The sequence below is a fragment of the Spermophilus citellus genome (genome assembly GCF_964194105.1).
Source record: "Spermophilus citellus genome assembly, chromosome: 3".
NCBI classification, from domain to species: Eukaryota; Metazoa; Chordata; class Mammalia; order Rodentia; family Sciuridae; genus Spermophilus; species Spermophilus citellus.
Genome location: NC_138184.1, coordinates 136,520,364 through 136,545,400, shown reverse-complemented (window position 1 = coordinate 136,545,400; position 25,037 = coordinate 136,520,364). Strand labels below are relative to the sequence as shown.

The following is a 25,037-nucleotide window of genomic DNA, read 5'->3' as shown; positions in this document are numbered from 1 at the left end:
GAGGGGATAACATGCATTTTCTTCCTTTTTTTCCTTGGTCCGTCTATTTAAAGGTTTCTCTGATTTTATTGACCTTTTCAAAGGACTTTGGATTTCACTGTTGTTCTCTATTATTTTTTTAATCCTCTAATTCATTCATTTCTGCTCCAATTTTTATTGTTTTTTTTTTTTCCTTCTTTCCTGTTTTGAGTTTAGTTTGATCTTGTTTTTCCAGTGTTCGAAGGTGAAAGCTTAGGCTATTGCTTTGAGACCTTTTCTCTTTAGTACTGTAAAGAAGATCTACAGCCATAAATTTACCTCTGGACACTGCTTTAGCAGAATCCTGTAAGTTCTGGCATGTTGCATCTTTACTTTTATTCATCTCAGAGTGTTTTTAGAGTTCGCTTGTGATTTCCGTTTGACTCATTGGTTATTTTCATGTGTGTTATTTAATTTCCACATACTTATAAATTCAGCTCATTTCTTTCTCTTCATGATTTGTGATTTCATTCCATTTTATTGTGATCAGAGAACCTAATTTCTTTGAATTTAGTCCTCGTGAATGCTTTTGAGGTTTATTTTGTGACCTAGCATACGACCTATCAAGATGAAGCTCCATTTGCACTGAGGAAGGTCAGAAAGTGTGGATTCTGCTATTTTTGGGTGCTCTGTAGATGTCTGTAGGTCTAATATGGTCTATGTTATTAGTCAAGTACTTTATGTCCTCATTGATCTTCTGTCTGGTTGTTCTATCCATTATAAAAAGTGGATATTGACGTCTCATTGTTGAATTGTTTGTTTATTCCTTTAATTCTGTCAATTCTTGCTTTAAGTAGTTTGAATCACAGTTTTTAGACACATATATATTTATGATGTCTATGCCTTTCTGATTGATGGTTCCTTTTATTATATTGACCCCAAGTCATCTCTGGTACTAAACAGTGTATGTGTGAGCACATGCATGTGCCCAGTAGTAGGGATTGAACTCAGGGACATTCTACAACTGAGCTATGTCCTCAGCCTCACCCCACACACTGCTTTTTTGTTTTTTTAATTTTGAGACAGGATCTTGCTAAGTTGCCAAGGCTGGCCTCAAATTTTCAATCCTCCTGCCTCAGCCATCTGAATAGCTGGAATTATAGGCATGTGCCACTGTGCCCAGACAGTTTTTGTTTTAAAGTCTTTTTTCTGATGATATTAGTATGGTCACTCCAGCTCTCTTATGGTTGCTCTTGGCTTGCTGTTTTCCATCCTACTACTTGCAACACTTGTGTCTTTGACTCTTAGGTGTGTCTCTTGTACACAGCATATATAGTTGCATCTTGTTTTCTATCTAGTTTATAGTCTTTGCCTTTTTATTGGATTGTTTCATCCATTCACATTTAGTGCTCTTACTGCTGTAGTTGAATTTATGGATGCCATCCTAACTTTTGTTTTGTGCCTTACATCCTTTTTGTTCCTCATTACTGCTGTCTTTTGCATTAACTGAATTTTTCCAGGGTAGCATTTTAATTTCTTTAATGACTTTTTCCACGACATATTCTAGAGTTATTTTCCAAATGTATTTTTTTAGGATTTACCCTGTGTGTCTTAACTTACCAAATTTATACTAATATATCAAATTTCCACTATTGCAGATTTATACTAATGTAATTCCAGTAAGGAATAGCATTAGTACTACAGACCCTTGTTCCTTTTTATTATTATTGTGTATATTACATCTATATATGTTACTAAGTCATACATTATTATAATTATTATTTTTATATTTTATGTATTTTAAAGAAAATTATCAAGTATATATTTATAGGATTTAGGTATATTATTCGTCTTATTTATTACTTCTAGTTTCCTTGCAGGTTGAAGTTGCCACTTATTGTGATTTCCTTACTCTATTTCATATTTACTTCCTAGTTCCCCACCCACACACATACACAATGCTGGGGATCAAACCCAGGACCTTAGGCATGCTAAATAAGCACTCACATTGAGCTACATCATACCCCTATAATTGCTTTTTAAATTAATTAAGAGAATAAAGGATAAGAAATGACTTTGTAGCATCTTTTATAATTACCCTTATCAGTGCTGTTCATTTTTTCATAAGGATTCAGAATGGTCTGAGGTCCTTGCCTGCATCCTGAAGAACTTTCTTTAGTATTTCTCATCAGTCAGGTCGGTTAGTAACAGATGCTCTCAGTTTTTGTTTGTCTAGGAATGTGTTTCAGCTTTGTTTTTGGAAGATGGTTTTCCTGGATATAAAAATTGGTTGACTGGTTTTATTCAGTACTTTGAAGGTTTGTTTGACTGCCTGTGGCCTCCATTATTTCTGATGACAACTCACCAGTTAATCTTATTGGGAACACACGACTGTGGACAGCTGCATGTATCCCTGACAGGGGCATGTGTTCCAGCTTTGGGGACATGAAGAAAACATGAATCACTGTTAAAAATTCAATTGGTGAAAAGCCCCATTACTGCCTCTGGAGGTCACCATGTTGACCAACTGGCATTTTTTTACCAGTTGGATTTCTTAACTGTGATTTGTGCTTCCTTCATGTTCCAGAGCTGGTCCAGTATTGGTGACATAGCTTCCTTTGCTTGAAGAGACTTAAAAGACATTATATGCATAAGTCCAGCAAACATTTCACATGGTTTTAAGAAAATGAAGATATCATGTTATTTTAGAAAGACCAAGAAGGTCTTTGTAGTAAGCAAACCTTGAATTTGACTCTCAAATAATAGGTCACGAAATCAGTTTTCTTTAGTACTTGCATATGTTTTCTTTAGTACTTGCATATGTGTGCATGTGTGTACACATGGGTAAGTGAATGAGTGGGTGGATGGATGGGTAAGTAGGTAGCAGGGAGACAAATAGAATATACCAGGTTGCCATATAAAAATATATTTGTTGCTATGAGTCATCATCAAAAATGTTTGAAAACTGCTGTCGTCGTTCATTTGTTGACTTGGAGGAGGGCCTGCTTTGGAATTTTCCCAGCACTAGAAGCCCTCTTCTTGTTTTTGGGTATATCCTAAGCACTCTTCTTTCCTGCCTTGTTAATTTTTTCATTGTATTTTTACTTCTTAAAATGTTCCCAGGTTATTGCTGTCCCTTCAGAATTGTTACCCGTAGCCACCACCTCCAACAAGTACCCAGCCAGTGGTGGGGGAGGGAGTTACATATGGTTTCCTGTCGTTTTCATTCTACCTTCAAATGCCTCTCTTATCAGGAAATGCTAACAATGAGTTGATACTGAAAGAACTTTTAATTCACTTTTTTACAGAATTCTAAGACTTTTCATGAATGATTCATCCATTCATTCATTTCTGGAGAGCATGACTTTGTATTCAACAAAGTTTGGGTTGGTCAGTCATTTAAAATGAAACAAAAGGGCTGGCAGGTTGAAACCGTTTTTGCTGAGTTGCTAAACGCATTTACAACGGATGTTCTCAGCAGGTAAAATTATCCCGATTGAGCTGTTCATTAAAATTGCTTCAGCAGAAATAATTCAGTGGAGAGTCCTGACAGATCGTCGACTATGCATTTAAAATGAGTAATTCCTGCAGCTGATAAAATATTTTTATTAGCCTTCAGGAGATATTCAAATGATGAGTTTGGCCCTTCACAGGATTCTAAACTCCTGGACAAACATCCAACCTGGTTTATGAGGTTTTGGTCTATCTGTGTAGAAATTCAGAAAAGTATACTGACACTTCCAGTGAGCAGGATCCAAGACCCCCCTCCAGGTCCTGGACTTGTTTTTCCTATCACACCCCAGGTATGCTGCTGTTCACTCCTGCCCATGTCCTAAGCCTGTTCAACATGCAGAATTGTTTAGTTTGGGGAAGAAAAGAAATCTAAGCAGCACCCCACCTGTGCATTACTCTAAAGTCGCCCTCGTGCTTTATCTGACAATGGCTCTCTACACAAATGGACAGTCAAGAGATCTCTTTAAGTGCCTCCATGGATGCCCTGTTGAGTCACAGAGCACCTTCCCCATGTGGCTAGCTATGAGGATCCTCAGGGATCAAAAGTCCCCAGGATGAATGCAAGAGCCCCAGTATCTACACTGCAAAGGATTGTACCTAGAAGGGAAGGTGACGAGTTCTGGGGTTTAGTCTGAATCCCCAACATTTATACCAGTCTCTGGGGGAGCAGTAAAGCCTTTCCCCTCAATTACAGATTGTAGGACTTTAATTTATATCATAGCAAATCTCCTCTGATATTCAGGCAGGCTTTGTCTTCCCTTCCTCTCTCCACTTGGCGGAAACCCCTGGTGAAGAATAAATTGCTACGTATCGATTGTGCATCTGTTTTTTCTTTGCCCACACATCCTTGTTATGCACTCAGTTTGTATGACTATGTTTGTGAATAATGAGAACGGTATAACAACTGCTTTTTATGCATTTCAGGATATGGCAGGGACATATTAGATGTTTCAGTGCTTATTTAGTAACATCACTTAACAGCATTTTTTATGAAAAAGATTTAAATACAAGTTTGTGCTTGTGTATGTATGTGTGTGTGTGTGTGTGTGTGAGAGAGAGAGAGAGAGAGAGAGGGGAGGGGAGGAGAGGAAGGAAGAGACGGAGATAGTGTGTGTCTTCTACATGGATAAAGTTCATACAAATTGATATTTATACTATTGTTAGACAAGTGAAATTTCTAGAAAATTGAAATGCAGGGAGAAAAAACATGCAAAATTATGATTGGTCTTGCTGACTTCATTTTGTCTCAGTCTTTCATTTATATTGTAAACCTTCCACAGCACAAGCTGGATCCTATTACTCCCTCCTTAGATAGCCATCCCTCAGTATCTGCTGGGGCTTTGTTCCAAGAATCCAGCCCCTCAGGATACCAAATCAGCAGATGCTCAAGTCCCATATATAAAATGACATAGTATTTGCATCTAACCTACTCACCTCCGCCCGTGTACTTTAAATCATCTCTAGGCCACTGATGATACCTAATACAATGTGAATGCTATGTAAGTAGCTGCTGTTCTGTGTTGTTCAGAGAATAACGACAAGAAAAAAGTCCGTGCATGTTCAGTACAGACCCGAATGTTTTTCTGAATATTTTTTATCTACACTTGGTTGAATTCATGAATGCAGACACGGAACCCATGGATGCAGAGGGCCAACTATAGCTGTTTTAGAGGGAAGCCAAGTGACATAATGGAATCACGTAGCTGTCAGTTTGGGTCTTGGCTCTGCCATCTACCCTCTGGGTGATCTTGAACCTCTTACTCAACTCCTCCAGTCAATGGAGGATGATAATGCCTTCCTTGCAGAGCCATACTATGGATCCCGTCCTACAGTGTGAATTTGGCCTGCAGTGCTTGGCCTGTGGTAAAATTTCAGTAAATGAGAACCACTGTGATTCAGGTTCCTTAATGTAAAGTGGCTCCCTCTACTCTAGTGGCACTGCCATGATGTTCATGATATGGGCTTTGGCCCAGAATTCAGCTTGATTTTTGTAACCCCACTCTTCTCTTTTCTGTCCTGGTGGCTTTCAGCCTACCCACGGCCTGAATGCCAGAAGGGTCCCCCAAAAGCCTATGAAACTAACATCAGGCCGCTGGGCTACTTTTGCGTGCCTCTGGTCAAAAATTTTATGGGAAGAGAGTTTGACTGAATGATAGTGTGAGAATCTGGCTCTCCATTTTTCCCATTAGCCCAGAAAATTGAGAACCAATGAGTCTCAGGACATTCTCCAAAAATGAGAACACTATTTTATGAACTGCCACCTCTGCTGCTTGCTGCCTTGAAGTGTCTGGGAGTGAAAAATCGCAGGCCTCACCAGTCCTTGCTGCCCACACAGAAAAGAACAATCAAGCTTATGGGGTTTGCTTGGAAAAGAAAAAAGAAAAAATGGGAAATATGCAGACTCTAAAGTAGGATTTAGCTTAATGCAAATTCAAATAAAATAAGTCATGAATCAGTAATCCTTTCACCCACAGCTTGGAAGTTTTTATTTTTATGATTATTGCTGAGGAAATAGGCCACATAAACACCATTTAGACGAGCTGAAGGATGGCATTTTGTAAGAAAAATGGCAACCAGAGCAATTTCCCTGAGGGTTCATAAGTGCTAATTCTGTTTAATGTGACAGTTCCTAAATAACTCTGGGCTCTTCACAGAAACACGTGTGGGTTGTCCCAGGAGCTCTGCAATCTAGAGCGAGTCAAGGAGTGAACTAGTCTTCAGCAGGTACAGAGGGAGAAAATGTGTCCAGGGGGTTTAAAAAAATATGTGGGTATTCAACTAAAAGGAAGGATGGGGAGCTAATGCAAACTGCCAGCGTCTTTTACTCCTAAGTAATTGTCTTTGAATTGAAGTACCTAAGTAATCATTAGTCCCCCCCTCCTTTTTTTTTTTTTTTTTTTTTTGCTGCATGTCTCTCTCTCCATCTTCCTTTCCCGCCCCTCCACTTTCAGTTGCCTTATCTAAATTTCAAAGCCTCAGATAACAATTTTTTTAAATTAATTGTATCATAGGGTGGTTTGTTTGGGATTAGAGGCAGTCTTTCCCCTCCATCCATTTTACCTATTCTTTGAGCCTGTTCACCTGACAACATCCAAAAGGGAAGAAGACGTGTGCGTGGCTGGGTCTTGTAATTTGTCTTGGGACAGGAGTGATCATCATGCCACACGTTTGGGGCACAGCCCTTTTTGCTCACAAGTTAACGTGTTGTAACATAGGTGTCTGACAATTCCTGCTGAATCGGGGGCTCGGCATTTCAGTGTGAAGTACCAAACGAAGCTCTGCCTTCTCAACCTTCATTGTGTTCCTCAGGTGGACTCAAAACCTTAAATCCCAGATGCTCACACACAGTAAGTGGTGGGGAGAATGGAAGTTCATTGGATTAGACAAAGGGGAATGAAGGGAAGGGAGGGAATAGAATGAATCAGACATCACTTTCCTACGTTCGTGTATGAATACACAACCCGTGAAACTCCACATCATGTTCCACCAGAAGAATGGGATCCTAATTAGAATAAGTTATGCTCCATGTATGCGTAATATGTCAAAGGACACTCTACTGTCATGTATATCTAAGAAAAAAAATAAAAAAATAAAAAACTGGGCTGGGGATGTGGCTCAAGCGGTAGCGCACTCGCCTGGCAAGCGTGGGGCACTGGGTTTGATCCTCAGCACCATATACAAATAAAATAAAGATGTTGTGTCCACTGAAAACTGAAAAATAAATATTAAAAAAGTTCATTCTCTCTCTCTCTCTCTCTCTCTCTCTCTCTGTCTCTTTGTCTCTCTGTCTCTCTTAAAAATAAATAAATAAATAAAAAACTTAGAATCCAAGCGATGGCATGTTTGGTGCAAACCACGAATGGCCATCCCTGTATTTTTGCTCTGACGCAGGGTTCACTTCCCTCTGCCTGCAACTTTCCTGTGCGTTCCGAAAATAGCCACAAAATCCTCCAGAATTCATGGCTATTTTCAGACCTGCTTCTACTTAGAATAATTAGCTTCAATCATTACTCACAAGTTTGGTGCCTAATTGGGAAAGAAGTACTGTCTCTCTTTTTTTAAGCTTCAAAGGGCCAGTATTCCAAGAATTACTGAGCCCAGGGCTGCTCTCCTAGGTGTGCAGCTACAGCCTGGGGTAGCCCCAGTGCACGCAAGTCCTCGGTGCATGTTGAGTGCAAAGGCGGTTTCTCTGCTTTCCCTTCAGCACCGAACCCATCACTGAACTCACGCACTATATTTTGAGGTACAGTTCATGCAACATGAATTAGCTTCAGAGGCCACAGTGATGTGCACCCATCACCTCTAACTAGTTCCAGGAATGTTTCATCATCCAGAAAACTAACCCCACACTCACCAAGTAATCACTCTCACCCGCTCTCCCCACAGTGCAGTGGCTGCGGTCTGGATTCTCTCCCCACGGAGTTCTCTGTTCTGAGTGTTTTGTACAAATGGATTCATGTGACATGAAGCCTTTCATGTCCAGCTTTTTTCACATGGTGTAATGTTTCCAAGACTCGTCTGAGCTGTGGCATGCATCAGTAATTCATTTATTATGGCTGAATACTGTTCCCCTGTATGGGAGGCATTTGTCTGCTAATGACATTGGTGTTGTTTTCATCTCTTGGCTGTTTGGAATAGTGCTGCTACAAACAACTGTTTACAAGTATTTACTTGAATAAATGTCTTTTTTACTTCTTTTGGGCCAAGTCACCTTTATCCCCTGCTAGCTCTCAGAAGTGCCCCCTGCTCTCCTCTTGGTCCAGCCACCTTCATCTCTTCTGTACTACCCAGATGCAGTGTTCTTGACCATCCTGGACCTTCTCCAGCCTGCACTCTATACTGCAGCCCCTCCACATTTTCAAAATGCAGGTCCCTGCTCACACTCTTCAGTGGTTCTAGGATGGCTCATGGATAAGGGACAAACTTTTCTTTGGATACAGGGACCTGCATGGCTAGGCAAGCTCATCTCACCATTCTTTCCTCTCACTATCTCTGCTGCAGCCAAACGAGCTTCTCTGTCCTCCAACAACTTTGCCCCCACAGGCCCTTGGCACATGCCATTCCTGCTGCCTGGAATGTTCTTCCTTCCTCTTTGCCTAATTAAGTTTTACCCTTGAGTTCTGAGCTTAAGCATCACCTCTTTGGAGAAGCCTTCCCCAACAAAGTCAACCCCTACTCCACTATCCTGGATGCACACAGGCTCCTTGAGCCAGTTCTTTGCAGCACAAGTCCCAACTGCACTTTTATATTCGGGTGGTTATGTTAGTAACCGTGTGCCTCACGGTTAGTAACCGTGAACCCCCATGGCCTTCATTCCCAGACTAAGCTCAGGTTAGGCAGGGAACTATGTCTCTTTCCTAAATCATTGTAGTTCTAGAACTGCTATGGACCAGTGTCTGTGTCCCTCAGACTTCATATGTTGAAGCCCCCTAAGCTGCATGGTGAGGCTATTTAGAGGCAGAGCCTCTGGGAAGCACCTAGGTGATGAGAGTGCAGCCCTCATGCGTGGAGTCAGTGCCCTTGGAAGATGATTTCTCTGTTCACCAAGTGAGGACACAGCAAGAAGGCAGCCATCTACGCACCAGGAAGAGGACTCTCGGCAGGAGCAGAATCAGTTGGCATCTTTATCTTGAACTTACAGCCTTCCACACTGTGAGAAACAGATGTTTATGACTTAAGCCACACAGTCTGTGGTATTTGTTAGTGCAACTCACACTGACTGTGACAAGAACCCCACCCAGGATGGCCACGTAGTCATTGTTTGTTTTATTGAATGGTTGGCAAATCTGTTCTCCTTCTCACCAGAGAATATCACCAGCTACTTTCTCATCCCTCCCTCCAGGCCTGTACTGCTTTATTTTAGAGGGCGCTGCCTGCCTGGCTCCTATCCCCAACCTCAGCTCTTGCCTACTTCCTCCAGTAGAACAACAGGAAGGCTTGCTGTATACCAGGCTCTGTGCCTGGGCCCCTTGCTTTGGAATTGTCAGTCTCTTGAGACAAGAACCACTCTTTTCCCCTACTCCAAATGCAAAAGCTGAGGCCTGGAGCAGGTGAGTTATTTGCCCAAAGTGAGAACTCAGTCTTGGGCCGAGGCTGTAGTGAGGTCTTGCCTAATATGCACAAGGCCCTAGGTTTGATTCCCAGCACTGAGGTAGGGGTGGGGTGGGAGCTCTTGGTCAGCAGCTGATGCAAAGTTTGAATCCAGGAAGTATTTCTGTAGTCTGTGTGCAGAGCTGCCATGGACCAGTGTCCCTGCTCTTAAATAATGAACATGACTCCACTTAAGTTCTCAGAAAGTGAAACCACTCTTCCCAGAAGAGAAGCCCTAGTGATGGGCGGAGTGGTACTGCTGAGGTCTGGGTATGCTTGTTTAAAGGACCAGAGCTGACAGTTGACACTTGGACTGAGTTGTGTCTGAGTAGTCCCAAGTCCTTTTCAACACACATCAACCAAACTATATATTTATGTGGCTTGGGGCCTCACACACACCCGAAGGTCCTAGTAAATACATGGTGGACAAATTCTCCAAAGAGAAGTTTTAGTATAAAGCTGGGGATTGGGGAGTGGAAACTGCTTATTTTTTAGGTGAAAGAAAAGAAGCTATTTATGAAGACTCTCCACTTTTGTGTCAGCGATTTTAAAAAGGAGTCACATCCTCTCTGCTATAGATTCCAGGGGGCTAATGTCCTTGGTCATCCATCCACACAGTCCCTGCGTGGCCTTTGGTTTATCACAGGTACCTATGTTAAAACAACATGGTGACACACGCCTGTGATCCCAGCCACTCAGGAGGCTGAGGTAGAGGGATCACAATTTCAAGGCCAGCCTCAGTGATTTAGCAACTCCTTATCTCAGAATAAATTTAAAAAAAAAAAAAAAAAAGGGCTAAAGATGTAACTTAGTAGTAAAGTGTCCCTGGGCTCAAGCCCCACCACCCCCTCCCAAATAATAATATTGCACAATAAAAGTCAGAAAAGCAGAACCCAGAAGTGTGTGTGTGTGTATCTATATGAATATGTAGGTAAAATATGTTGATATAATTAATATGAAATAGCCCTGAAAGAACTCCACCAGAAATGTCAGTAGTGGTGGTCTTCGTGTGATGTATTATCCATTTTATTTCTGTTTCTTTATAAATTATCCTGATCTGTATTTGTAGGACATTAGTCTCAAAAAAAAAAAAAAAGGAAAAAGGAAAAAAATTTGCTGTCAAAGTCTGGATTCCCAGTTAGGATTAAGTCTTCGCATTTGAAAATTATGAGAGAAGAAAAGACTTCTGGGAACTTTCCTAAAGGCCAGGAATACATAGTGAAGCTGACACTGGTGATGCTGGTGACAGATGGAAGTGTAGCATCCCTAATGAGCGCTTGTGTATCCCTTGTCCCTAACCTTGCTTCAGTCTCCATGAAGTCTCCAACTCCCTCTCACTCTCAGATTTAGAACTGCCCTTGCCAAAAAAAAAAAAAAAAAGTTTTAGTTGTCCTTAAGGTTTTTTCTTTTGGTCTTCCCTTTGCTTTTTGTAACCATCCTATTCAGAAGCTGTATGATCGATGTCTTTGGGAACATTGGAGAGGTTCACAGCCAGCAGCCACCAGTAACAGGAGGACCTGTGGGTGCCACTTCCCTTGGTTCTGTAGAAGCAACCAATAATTAGCTGACTTGGGGGCTGAGGAAATGGCTCCTTGTTTGCTTTTAGTCTTCCTCTGCATGATAAGAGTGCTTAAACAAGGGGGAGCACTCATCCAGAATTCCTTTCTGGTGCTGGTGGAAAGAGCATGCTGAGGACCTGCCCCAGAGGTGGCCCACAGTGAGGAAGGAGCTGGAAGCCTGTGGCTTCTCGGGCCAAAGAAGGATGGGGCCTGAGCTTTTAAAGCAGGGGTCCCTTATGATGCTGTGAACCCTGAACCATGTAGACGGGAATAGGCATAGGCTGCCAGTCCTCGACCCTACCAGGGAGAAGTCTGTCCATGTGCTGACCTCCCTGTGAGAGCCATCGTGGGGGTGCATGACTTAGGCATTAGTGACAAAACTGAACACCAGGGCGGCGATGGAGCAGGTTTTATCTCCAGCAACCTATAGGTTGGAATGTGTGGTGCACTCACACACGCACACCCTCCCACCACACAAGCCCGCCTGTGTCATTTGTGACCTCTGAGAGTGCATTTGCATGTTAGAGTGGACCAAACCTGAGTGGTTTTCGTCCTAGGTGGCCCACACGTTGGCACTCGCTGGCTGTGGCTGACCAGCCATGTTACCCTTTTTGTCCCAGTTTCCTCAGGTGCCAAGTGGGCATGTCATTGCCTACCTCAGAGTTGCCGTCAGGACTGCACGTGAATGTGTGGAAGTGCCTGCCACGTGTTTGGCACCTCACGAATGCCAGTCCCCTTTCCCTCCCCAGTCCACCTCCCTCAGACTATTTTTGTTTAATTTTTTGTTTGTTCTTTTTAGTTCCATGTGACAGTAGAATGTATTTTGACATATCATACATACATGGGTTGAGGGGACCCTGAGGAAGGCTGGTGTAGGCTTTGAAGGGCCCTTGTTTTGGAGTTCTGAGCCTTTGGAAAGTTGATCCAGTGTCTTGTAAATGCCATCAGCTTCTTCATGGAGTTCACAGGGCAACCATCACGGAGAAGGAGGGAGAAAGGAGTTCTAACGTTTATGAGAATCTTGTCTGTCCCCTCTGCTTGCCCTCTTTTCTCCACCCTCTCCTCCCAGAGTTCTAGAATGATACTATTTTAGAACTGGATTTCTCCCTTCACTTTACCGATGGGGAGACCGAGGCCCAGTGGTGTTCAGAGATGTCCCCAGGGTCCCGGATCTCCTCCTTGCTCTTCTCCTTTCATTCCATAATGTGGCCCTCTGAGGAAACTGCTGAAGCTACAAGGAAACAAGCCCAGTTTTTCTTTCTCTAGGGAAAAAGGCGAGTAACTCACTGGGACTCTGAGTAGCGAGGATGAATGGCCTCCACTTCTCCCTTCGTGGGCTCCTGGACTTCTGGGCATGGCTCCTAGAGGAGGCATTGTTGTGTGATGGCTTCAGAGTGGCGCAGGAGCCCCAAGGCGCCTTGCTCTCGTTCTCACTTTGGATCAAGCTGCCCTCCCCACCCCCTCTAGGATGTGTTGAGGGTCTCCCTAAGTTGTTTGCATTTGAGAAAAGGTGGCTGCACCTGGTCCTGGCTCTGTGGAAACACAGCTCTTCTCTGAAGCACTTAAGCCAGTGAGCAGTCTTCTTGCTCCATAAGGTTGATGGGGGGAGGGGGGTGTAGCTCGGTCGCAGAGCACATGCTTGGCATGCTCAAGGCTCTGGGTTCCAGCGCCAAACAAGTAAAGAGAAAGGGAGAAAAGACTGAGGGAGGAAGGGGGTTGGAATGCTCTGCTTTTGCTTCACATTGTGTTGGCGTTCTATGTGGAGCCCCATCTCTGTGGAGAGACGTGTCGGGGCCTTTAAGGCTGACAAGCAGAACTGGAAAAGTATACACAGCCTTACAAAACATCGACATGTTGGTATTTTAAATATCTTGGGAACACTTTGTAATCAGCTTACTTGTTATATGTAGGCGGCCAATCATGGTTATTATTTAATTTACAGTAAATAAATAACTAGACTTTTACATTGTTCAGTTTTCTCAGAGAGTACATGGTCACTTCTTTTTATTTATTTATTTTGGTACAAGGGATTAAACCCAGTGCATTTTACCTCTGAGCTACATCCCAGTCCTTTTTTTTTTTTTTAAATTTTTTTTTATTCTTAGGAGACAGGGTCTCACCTGAGCTGTTACATTTCTTAAGTTGCTGAGTGTCTCCCTAAGTTGCTGAGGCTGGCCTCAAACTTCTGATCCTCCTGCCTCACATTCCGGAGTTGCTGGAATTGCAAACATGTGCCACCATGCTTGCATGGACACTTTTTGTTGTATGATGGCTTCAGAGTGGCCCAGGAGCCCCAAGGTACCTTGCTTTCATTCCCACTTTGGACCAAGCTGCCCTCCCCACTTCTGGTATGTGTACCTATGTTTGCATTTGAGCAAAGGTGGCTGCACTTGTTCCTGGCTCTGTGGAAATACAGCTCTTCTCTGAAGCATTTAAGCCAGTGAGCAGTCTTCATGCTCCATAAGGTTGAGGGAGGGAGTGTGGTGTAGCTCAGTTGCGCAAACGTGCATGCCTGTGTGTGTGTGTGTGTGTGTGTGTGTGTGATGTAACATTGTTTATCTATTGCTGTTTTTAAATTGGTGCTTTATATACATAAAGGTAGAATTCACTGTGTTGTATTCATTAGTGTACGTAGTGTAATTTTGTCTATTTTATTCCATATTCCTCCCTTTTCCTCTCCCTCCTCCCTCCCTGTCAATCTCCTTCCTCTCCTCCACCAACCTTCCCTCTTTTTGTGGGATCTGTCCCCCCACCCCTTTTTCCTTACTTCTCTCTAACTTGCGCATATGGGAGAAAACATTTGACCTTTGACTTTCTGAGTCTGACTTATTTCACTTAGCAGGATGTCCCATCCATTTACTAGCAAATGTCACAGTTTCATTCTTCTTTATAGCTGGGTAAAACTCCATCATCACTCACTTTTTAATGACCTTTAACCATTCCTGACTTGCCCTCCATGTGAGACTCACTGGTTTCTCACAGGGGCTGTAACATTCCTAAGCTTGAAGGTCCTGAGGAGGACAATCCCTTGTTTAGCATTAACATTTCTAAACATCTCTCCTTTTTTCCCCCCCTGAGGTCCTATGTATTCAAGTGAAAGTTCAGTCTCTTGACCTTGCATGACTGAAGACAGGGCTGCTTCTCTTTGTGATGGCAATATATCTTTATAAGGAAAACTCACCTGGGCTTCTTTATCCACCAAAAATAGACTGTGTTTTTAGTAGCCACCACAGGGAGCAGGGAGGAAATTGGTCGTTAACATATGGGAAACTCATTGTCAAAGGGAAGTCACGTCCAGAATCAGGAAAGCAAGTGAAACACCAACCCAGGGAAGCAACTTCATCTGGGAATTTGACTTCACCCCAAGAGTTCAAAGTGAAAACATACCCTCCCCACCCATCCAGGAAGCAGGATAAAGTGGCCATTTGGTGTGGTCTTTAAAATGCCTACCAGGGCTTCTGATGTTCTGTCTCCAATTAACAGTGCAGTCTCTGTTAGCAGCTCATCTTTGCAAATTGCTCACAGAGCCTGGGTTTGGTTTTAATGTGACTGGAAAGGGAAGTTTAAAGGGCATCTGAGCCTGGTGGTCAGTGGATAACCACCCAGTGAAGTTGGAACACCTTTTTATTTTCATTTCCCCATCAGAGATGGGTTATTCTTTGCAAAAAGTAGGAAGAATTCAAAGTAAAGAAAAAAAGTCAAAAGTCCACGGGCACACACACACACACACACACACAAAAAAAAAAAAAAATCCGCTGATTTTAATCTCTAGAGCCCTTTTGTCACTGCAGAGATAAGCTGTCAGCTGATTCAGGGCAGACCCACGATGCAGGAAGTTCTGAGGTCATGACCAAAGTAGTTTTGTCTTTTAGGAGTAGGCATTTCCAAATGCCAGCACATAGGCACCTTGTAGATTGCTGCTACGATCGATGCCTGACTTTGAGGCTCCTTGTTGCCAAACCCAGAGGTGGGGTGTGGTCCAGGGATCTTCATCAGTCACTTTTTGACCTCTGGTTGTGTTAGTCAGGTTTCCATTACTGTGACAAAATAACTAAGATTGTTAACTTTTAGGAAGGAAAGGTTTCTTTTGGCTTACTGTTTCAAAGGTATCTTGGCCCATTATCTTTGGACCTATAGCAATATCGTTCATCATGGCAGGAAACCTGTGGTTAGAAGCTGTTCAATTCATAGTGACTGGGAAACAAAGGGAGAAAGAAGGGGCTATGATCCTAATGTCCATTTCAAGAACACACCCTCAATGACCTAACTTTCTCCCAGTAGGCCCACATCTTAAAGATTCCACCACCTCCCCATAACACCATCAGCTAGGGATCAAGCCTATGGGGGACATTTTATATCCAAGTGTTAGTACTGGTCAACCTTCTGACCAGCTGGTTGTGGGGTAGGTGCCAAAGAACAAGAGTTTTACCCCTACCCCAACCCCACATTTGGTCTGACTCCAGAGAAACAAGTCAAGTTCGTGGTAGTTCTTGTAACTTATTTTGGGAGAGAGAAGCAAAGGTGGAATTCCCAAGGAACAATTTTCCCATTGAATTATTCACTCATCAAATAGCCATTGCATGCCTATTGTGCACCCACCTCCACCAGGGGCATGTTATCTCCCAGGATTATCTGCAAAGAGCCATAAGTCAGATGCTTTCAAAGTGTGGGCTGTGAAAGCTAAAGGGTATTCGTTTTGAATAATAAAACTATCTTTCAAAATCACAGGTATTAAGAACTAGGAAGGCGGAGCTCCAAATGAACAATTCTCTGCTTGTCTGAGCTTCTCAAACTTGTTTAGGATTGCTTAGGGAACTTGTACCAAGTATACATCTTGGCAGTAACCTCAGAAATTGAGTCGGTCAATCAGGTATAATAGGATCCGCTAATCCATCCACTGTTTTAAAATCAAGGGCCAGCTTAATTCTGATAGAGAGAGGCAATAAGTTAGCCACAGGTTTGAGAAGCACAAGTAGGGCTGTGGCCATTTTCAGGATGTATAGATCAGAATTACCCAAGAGACTGCCATCCCAGCCTTTCGACCTTTCTGCCCTGGCGAGCCACTTGTACCCATAAGAGTATTATTCCCTTCTGGTTATGTGAGTGAAACAGAAAATTTGACAACCAGCTGATCACAATAAAATGGTTTAAGACAAAGAGTTCAGATTGGGAGCTCTCAGACGATGGTTTTGTTTTCCTTTGAAATGTTTGGGAGAAGGGATCTAAGGATTCAGTAGAGGTGGGCTGGCTGGCCCCAACCCCTTAGAACCTGCCCTGCTCTACCTTTTACATCCGCATGGACAGAAGGTGATGCAGCCCGTAGCAGAGCTACTCTCAGAACCCCCCTCAGACTTATCAGCTGTGTAATCTTGACTTGAAGCCCATGCTTGCACTTAACCTTTCTGTGCAGCACTCTGCTCATGAATAGCTGGTAACTATGGACCATGAGAGCCAGGAGAGATGATATGCTCAATAGCATCTGCCTCAGGGCCTACCAACAGGAAGGCTCTCCAGAAGACTTCTGGAAGCTTCACAAGCTCATAAATTCTCCCAGGGGCTCCTGTGAACCTGCAGACTCTGATGTGTCTAGTCTCCGGCAGGCTTGGAGTTTACATTTCTAGCAGGCTCCCTGGTGAGGTCTTTGCTGCTGGTCCATGGACCACACTTTGAGTAGCAAGGAACTAAAACACACTTCCCTCTTTGGGTTTGCTGTGAACTGTTAGTACAAACAGTAACTGAGTTAAGAAACTGGAAGGTTTTTTCCCAGTCCTAGAAATAGAAGAAAGTACCTACCTCTTACTCAATTCTGATCAAGGAAATAAGGGCATAGAAAGCTTTTAGGCATCAGCACTTACCTTCCTGGTCTCTTAAGTTATTAGTTGTTGCTAGTAATAGGTCTCTGATGTGGACTGAGAGAGAGTATCAAGAGCAAGGCTTCAGATGTGCAAAATTAAGATGGCCCAGAGGGTCAGGGATTTTGTCTTCTTGGAGTTTCTAGAGTTTAGCAGTGAGCAATATAGTATGGGATACAAAATAAAGAAAAATGTAGTGTCTTTCATCCATTATGTTTTAGTCACTTTTTTCACTGCTGCAACTAAAAGACCCCACCAGAACAACTGTAGAGGAGGAAAGGTTTATTTAGAGGCTATGGTTTCAGAGGTCTCAGTCCACAGACAACAGGCTCCATTCTTTGGAGATAAAGGTGAGGCCAAACATCACAAGAAGGGTGTGGTGGAGGGAAGCAGCTTCATTGGTGGTCAGGAAGCAGAGACAGACTCCACTGGCCAGATACGAATATATACTCCAACACCATGTCCCAATTCCCACCTCCTCTAGCCGCACCCCACCACTTCAGTTACCCCTCAATTAATCCCTACCAGGGGATTAAATCACAGATTCGGTTAAGACTCTCACAACCCAATCATTTCTCCTCTGAACCTTCCTGCATCATCTTACATGTGAGCTTTTGGGGGACACCTCACATCCAAACCGTAACACATTATATCAACTTTTTAACTTCAGAATCATTTAGCAAGACTGTTACATGCCGATAGCTGAGTCCCACCCCAGTCTTTAAGTAGATCTGGGATGGGGCCTACTTAAAGAATTTACATTTTTAACAAGTGCCACCATGACACAGTGATCTCACATTGGCTAGCCCAACCTCATCTTTGAGAGCAGTGAGAGTTGGCCTGGGCCACCTCTTTCCCATCAAAGTGGTGTTGCCAGGAAGGGGAGTAAGTTTGGCCTATGATCAGGTATTTGAATGTCCTCCCGGGGGGTTAGGAGAGATTAGATTTCTCAGCAAGAAGAACCATTCTGTTGGCACTGCTGGCTGTCTATAAACAGTGTGTCCCATACAACAGTGTTCCCAGAGGCAGGGGCTCTCTAACCTACCTGGTTGGCTAATCATCCTGGTGGGACTTTTTTTTTTCTGGTGCATATTATAAAGAACAGTGGGTTTTGTTGTGGCATACTTATCTATGCATGCAACAATTCTATCAGTTCTACTTCCCAGTACCTTCCTTTGCCCACCCCTCTCCCCTTCCCCCTGATGGTGGGGCTTTTTAAAAATAGAGCCTCCCCGTGTGTCCTCAGATTCAGATGAGCAGTCAGGCTCAGGACCTCTTGTGAAGAGAATGGTAGAGCACCAGGTGGCAATGGAATGCTGCTGCCCTTCTTAATGATTCTTGGAGTTATTTCTGCTGTTCACCCAGCAAGCACGGAAATCAAATCCTTTGTAAAGTACATTTCCTCACTGGATTCCTAAAGTTATAGTACCTAATTCTGGCTGTGTTTTCCAGTGTTTCATTCCCCAACAGAGAATGGCTTCCAGCCAGGAGCATCCAGCCAAGGAGATTCATCCAGGGTGCCCCCCTGAACCCCAGTCAGGAATGACGCTGTCCACAGCCACTCTGCACCAGACATTCTTGAGAGTGAAACTTGTGATAAAAGACATAGATGACCAAATTCCAAAGAGGACATTCCCCAGATACTCAGTAAGCGTAGAGCTTAAAGCCTGCAAAGAGATTAAAATTGAGGTAGCGGTTAAGAGACCTTTTATTTTTCATGCACAGATGTGAAGACTAGTCTCCCATCAAGTTTTCTAATTCACCAGCAATGAGTGTCATGCCTGTACCAGGTGTGGTATATAAAAGGTGACCAGGCACAGTCCCCGCCCTGATGGAGTCTACTGTTGGAGAAGGCAGTTACTAAATGACTCACAAGGAAAGCAGCTCTGTCTAAAGCAGACCTCCCAGCATGCTCCCTCCCCTTGCCCATTTTCATTTTCTTCATGGCGCTTATTACTGGGGCAGTGACTGGCCAAGTCCTTGCTTATGCCTCATAGTCCTTCTTACAGAGTAGAAAATGTAGGCACAAAGACCAGACCTTTAGACCTTGGCCTCATCCAGCCCCCGGCACCCGACAGAGTGTGAGAGCAGGTCTCTGCAGCTGAGGCCCAGAGGGGACTGCCAGGAGGCTGCTAGCCAATGGCTATCACTAGCACTGCCAAAATCTAGGATGGATACATACGAGGGCCCTGGAGAGCCACAGTGATTCTCAAACCTCAGCTTATATAAAGATCACCTAGAGGGCTCGTTACCACAGGGACTGCTAGGCCCCCACCCTGGAATTTCTAGTCCAAAATATCTAGGATGAGGCCAGAGAGCTTACAGCAAGTTCCCGGGGTGATGCTGATGCTACCAGTCCCAGGACCACACTACAGTGTGGCCCCTTCCTATCTGGTGGATAGAAGGAAATAGATTAGATGGCAGAGAGGCAGGAAGGCTCCTTAGAAATCACACCAGAGTTCAGGGGAGAGGAGATGGGCTCAGAAAGGGGATTGTAGACCGAGGGGGAGCACCACAGTCAGATGCAAGTAGAATCCCACACTCTGTGAGGGATAGGACACAAGGGAGGAGAGGGACGAATCAGAGCAGCAGGGAGCGTGGGAGTGCCATGAATAGAGAGGGGCAAAAGTTGGGGAGGGGACGGAGGTGTCCCTTTGGGACATGCTGTTTAGAAGTTCTGAGGAGACCTTCAGATGGAAATGTTAAAGGGGACGATGGAAGTACAGTTCAAAATTTAGGGAAAGCTGAACCACAGCTGAAGATTTGGGGTCTTTCAGATAGAGGTGTAAACTGATTCAGGGTCAGGATAAATGAGCTTGATGAAGAGCAGCTCATTGGAGCAAGAGCTCAGAAGGAAGGTAGGAGATACCATCACTTGTAGGGCATGCAGAGAAGGATGTGAATGGAGTGTTCAGAGGTATCAAGGGACAAGAAAGTGTCTGCCACCAGGGAGGGGCAATATCTCAAAAACTGGGCCCAAATCTGACAGATTCCAGGGCCCCCTCAAATGAACCAGCCTCAAGAGAATGTATCAGAGGAGCTGGTCTAGCTGCTGTGAAGTCGGTAGTTTTCCTCATCCCACTTTGTAAAAAAATAAAAATTTTACTTTGCCTCAGTGATAAAGTCACTTTATGGTTCGCACGCCACCTTGTAGAACCTGCATAGCCAAAAAGTCTTTCCATTCATATTCATGGGGCATCATCCATGCATGACAGAAGAAAACCAAGGCCAGGACCCCACGTGGTGGCACAGGCACGGGGGTGACAGGGGAGGCTGAGACAGGAGGATCGCAAGCTTGACAACTTAGATTCGTCTCAAAATAAAAAACAAAATGGGCCGGGGAATATAGCTCAGTGATAGAGCACCCTTGGGTTCAATCTCCAGTGCCAGGGGAAAAAAAAGAACAGAAAACCAAGGTGAACAATATGGTGGTTCATGATTAAGCAGAGGGTCATTTGTTGCCCTCTCTAAGCTAATTCTGGGGAGAAAAGACACCATGTAGTTATCTTTTTTCCCTTTTGGATTTTACCCTGATCTAGACCTTCCTGGTGACCACTGGGTTTGCAAGCATAAAAAGGATTCTCACAGCTCTTTCTGAACTGTTTAGGCAAGAATTAAGGTTACAGCGAGAATCAATTTCTGTGAACAGAGTCTCCAGGTGATAATTTGGAGTTTCACAGGTGGACGGTTTGCTTTTTAATATGTGATGCTTATTTAGTTGTCTGCATCTTTGTGAGCTCTGGGTTTTGTTTTGTTAACTTTTTATTTATTTATTTTTCCGTTGATAGGTAACACCGTGAACCCTGGTCTTTGAGAATACAGAGATGAAATTTAACAAGTCTCTGAATGATTTGTGGTTATTCAGAATCACAGCATCCTGCCCCCGAGGCTGCCGCTGTGAGCACTCACTAATTTCTGCTCTGTCTTTGCAGTTCTGTGTGGAGCTAAACCAGCCCATCCTGCCCAACATCCGCAAGTGGAAGGGGCCTCGGGGCTGCTGGAAGTCTGTTGTTGCTGAGAAGCCCTCAAGTCCACTCCAGAAGGTACCCTCACCTGTAAAACCTGGCCTTTGTTTTCACTTTATTGAAACCTACTTTTTTCCCCAAAGATGTTTGAAGATTTCCTTTGCCAGTAGGAAGATTTTCCTTTTCCTTTGATGCAATTTCTACCCAGTTTTTCAGTCTTTGCCATTTCTTTCTTCTTTAAAAATATTTTATTAGTTGTTAATGGACCTTTATTTATTTATATGTGGTGCTGAGAATTATTTATATGTGGTGCTGAGAATTGAACCCAGTACCTCACACATGCTAAGCAAGTACCACTGAGCCACAACCTCAGCCCCATCTTTTTTTTTTAAGGATAGAATATTTTTATTCTAATTAGTTATACATGACAGCAGAATGCATTTCAATTCATTGTACACAAATGGAACACAACTTTTCATTTCTCCGATTGTACACGATATAGAGTCACATCATTCATGCAATCATACATGTGCCCATGTTATTCCACCATCTTTCTTACCCACATACCCTCTCCCCTCCCCTCAATCACCTCTGTTCAATTCAAAGTTCCGCCATACTTCCTATGCTCCCTCCCCCATATGGATCAACATCTACTTATCAGAGAAAACATTTGGCTTTGTTTTTTTGGAATTGACTTACTTTGCTTAGCATGATATTCTCCATCCATTTGCCTGCTAATGTCAATGTTTTATTCTCTTTTAATGCTGAGTAATATTCCATTGTGTGTGTATATGCCATAGTTTCTTTATCCATTCATCCATTGAAGGGCATCTAGGTTGCTTCCACAGTTTAGCTATTGTGAATTGAGCTGCTATAAACATGGATGTGGCTACGTCACTGTAGTATACTGATTTTACTACTAATTTTAAGTCCTTTGGGTATGAACCAAGAAGTGGTATAACTGGGTCAAATGGTTTGTTTCATTTCAGGTTTTCTAAGGAATCTCTATACTGTTTTCCAGAGTGGTTGGGCCAATTTGTAGTCCCACCAGCAATGTCTCAATTTACTTTTTTCCCCCATACCCTCACCCACACTTATTTTTTTTTTATTTTTTTTTTTTTTTAGAGAGAGAGAGAGAAATTTTTTAATGTTTATTTTTTAGTTTTCGGTGGACACAACATCTTTGTTTGTATGTGGTGCTGAGGATCGAACCCGGGCCGCGCACGTATGCCAGGCTAGCGCGCTACCACTTGAGCCACATCCCCAGCCCTCCCACACTTATTGTTGGTAGTATCCTTGCCATTCTGACTGGCGTGAGATGAAATCTTAGAGTAGTTTTGATTTGCATTTCTCTAATTACTAGAGATGTTGAACATTTTTTCATATATTTGTTGATAAATTGTATATCTTCTTCTGAGTAGTGTCTGTTCACTTTGCCATTCATTTCTCATGCCCTGGTTCTCAATTTATGTTCAGATCAGGAATGGTCTCCTTCCCAGATGGAAATGGGAGGTTAGAATTTAGGGAGGAAAAACCCTGTCCCGGACCAAGGCAGCAAATGAGTGTTTCTGTCCATTGCCCTTATAATCCCTTGCCACCATTCCTCTGCCACGTCTGTGGAGAGCCCATTATTCATTGACTGAAAACTTGAGATTCACCTTAGTTCATACATGAAGTATTTGCTTTCAGTAGTGGGAATTATATAGAAATGCTTTATTGAAATCTTTTGTAGATTTTTTTACTTTTTATCAGTAACATTCATATAATTATGGATAAATCTCTGTCTATAGACATTTTTGTTCTTACATATTATATTCAAGCCCACATTTATTCACCTTGAAATGATTAGCATCAGTGGGGTATTAGATTTTCAAAAATATTCCTGATAATTACTCATGATTTGAGAAACATATGATTTAATAATTCTCCCATAAATGTAGATGTTTCTTTTTGTCACTGGTATACCTAGTGTGCTTACAAACACATGTGAATTGCACTTGTGTGATTGATATTTACAACTTGGGCTCTTAAATCCTAAAGGTATTCTGGATTGAAAGTGTCTAGCCATTTATTTTTATTGGTCATAAGCTTCTATTTATTGCTATTGAAAATAGGCCCCTATTCTTTACAGCTACCACTAAAAAAAAATGCATCAAAGTTTCATTTCTCTGGGCTCAACATGGGGTGGAAACAGCAGCTGACCATGAGTCAGCGCTCTTCCCAGCAGGCCGACATGCAGCTGGAGTGGTATGCATCTAGTCCCAATGGCCTTAGCCCAGGGTTCTCCCCTCCGTTCACACAGAAGTGATAAGAACTCCATCTGTTTCCTTTCAAAATAGCACTTTACATGTATGTGGGTGTTTGGGGGTCCATGAGGCTCTTTGAGTCCATTCCACACACTTTCTTCATTCACTTAACAGCTCGCTCGTGAAAGGTGAGTTACTCTGTGCCAGGCCCTGTGTTCTGTGCCATATGTACATTGGTGAGAAAAACAGACCCAGAGACCCAGCTCTGTCCATGTTTACTCTTTACAGAACCTAATAATGATCCCAGCCCTTCCTTCAGGAAGCTCACAGTCTGTTGGAAGGACAAGACAGGCATCCTGCTCCAAGTGGGAGAGTCAAGGCCTTTGAGCAACAGAATGCAGTTGCAGAAAGAACTGAGTTCCAGCCACTTAGCTCTCTCTGTCTCGATTCCTTCAACTGTACAATGGGAGCAATAGCCTCTTTCTTAGCCCACAGCATGAGACCCGGTTCTTAAAAGATAGCGTACACTGGAACTTTAGAATGCCTCAGTAGCAGAGCACAGGCCAGGTCCCAGGGATGTGAATGCCCAATAGTAGACTAAGAGCGGTGCCTGTTGTGAGCTGCAGCTGCAGCTGCAGTATCAGGTCTAGCCAGTCATGGAGTATTGTTGGCCAGAATGGTCTAGTCCCCCAGATTCATTTTCATGTGAAATTTATTGAATTTTAAGTATGAACAAATAATCCAAAAGGATGTTTTAAAATGTGTGACTAAATGAGTCCAACAAAATATACCTGCAGGTCATGAATGAACAGTCTCTAGACAAGTGTGAGAAAGTCGTAGCAGCAGCTGCCAGATCTCCAAAGTCCAAAATATGTCCAGGTGTCTTCTGCTCAGTTCTCTCCAGTCCTTGCCTCATAGCTGGAGGGGAAGTTTACACATGAGAAAGTGGAGACCTCAGAAGAAACAATTTGCCCCCAAGCCAGTCTATCACCAGGTAGTCAGGTGGTAGTCAGACTTGAGCCCGGTGAGCTACCTTTGTGGGAAAATCTGTGCTCCTCCATGGCTGTTCTCAGGGGGTTGGGAAAGGCACCCAGGAAGGGTCAAAAGCCACTGGTAGAGAGAGTAGTGTGTATAGAAACGTGGGGGTAGGAAAGGCCCCAGGCTGCTGGGATCACATTGAGTAGGTGTGAGAGGTAGTATTGAACAGGAAGGTGCAGAGTCCCCCATAAGGGCACCAGGGATCCCTGGAAGTTTTCAGGCAGGGGGTTTCCTTTGGCTGCACAGCTGGAAGAATAGTTTATGGGGAGACAGGCTTATCCGCAAAGCCAACAGGGTGATCGTATTGACCCCGCTCTACACCTGAAGAAACGGAGGCTTAGACCAGCAGAGTGGCTCACCTGGGATGCAGTGGGACTGAGGCCCAGATCTTCAAATTCTCAAACTACTCTTCTCTCCAGAGGGTAGGCAAGGAGATCCTGACAATCTGGAAGTTCCCCTGCTGGGCCCCCTCCTCCCTCCCACCTCCTGAAGCATGCACATTCCAGTGAGGTGTGGACCTGAGCTAAAGTTGGGGACTCTCAGTGGCTGCCCAGGAAGATGACCGTGCAGGATCACTTCCTCTCCTTTTACAATTTAAAGGAGTAGTGACAAGCATAGCCGGCCTGTCCAATGACACTGATGGCCCCCGGGCCACGGGCACTGAAGAAGTGTCCTGATGACCAACAGAGCCTGCAGAGGCTGGGGTGGGCTGTGCTATATGGAGTCAGGCCTTTCTTCTTTACAGCAATACCCGAGGGGCAGTGGCAGACACAGGCAGATTCAGAGCAGCCTTTCCAACTTCCAGAGGCAGCAGGG

General features: G+C 43.6%; 1 protein-coding gene across 2 annotated transcripts in view; it reads left to right on the top strand.

Moving 5' to 3' along the window:
* Positions 1–25,037, top strand: part of EEPD1 (endonuclease/exonuclease/phosphatase family domain containing 1) — a 117,127-nt gene that overhangs the window by 75,755 nt on the left and 16,335 nt on the right. For both annotated transcript variants that reach the window (XM_081284489.1, XM_081284490.1), the window contains exon 4: positions 20,905–21,015. In XM_081284489.1, the coding sequence (XP_081140615.1) occupies positions 20,905–21,015 (111 nt within the window). The remainder of the gene's footprint in view (positions 1–20,904; positions 21,016–25,037) is intronic.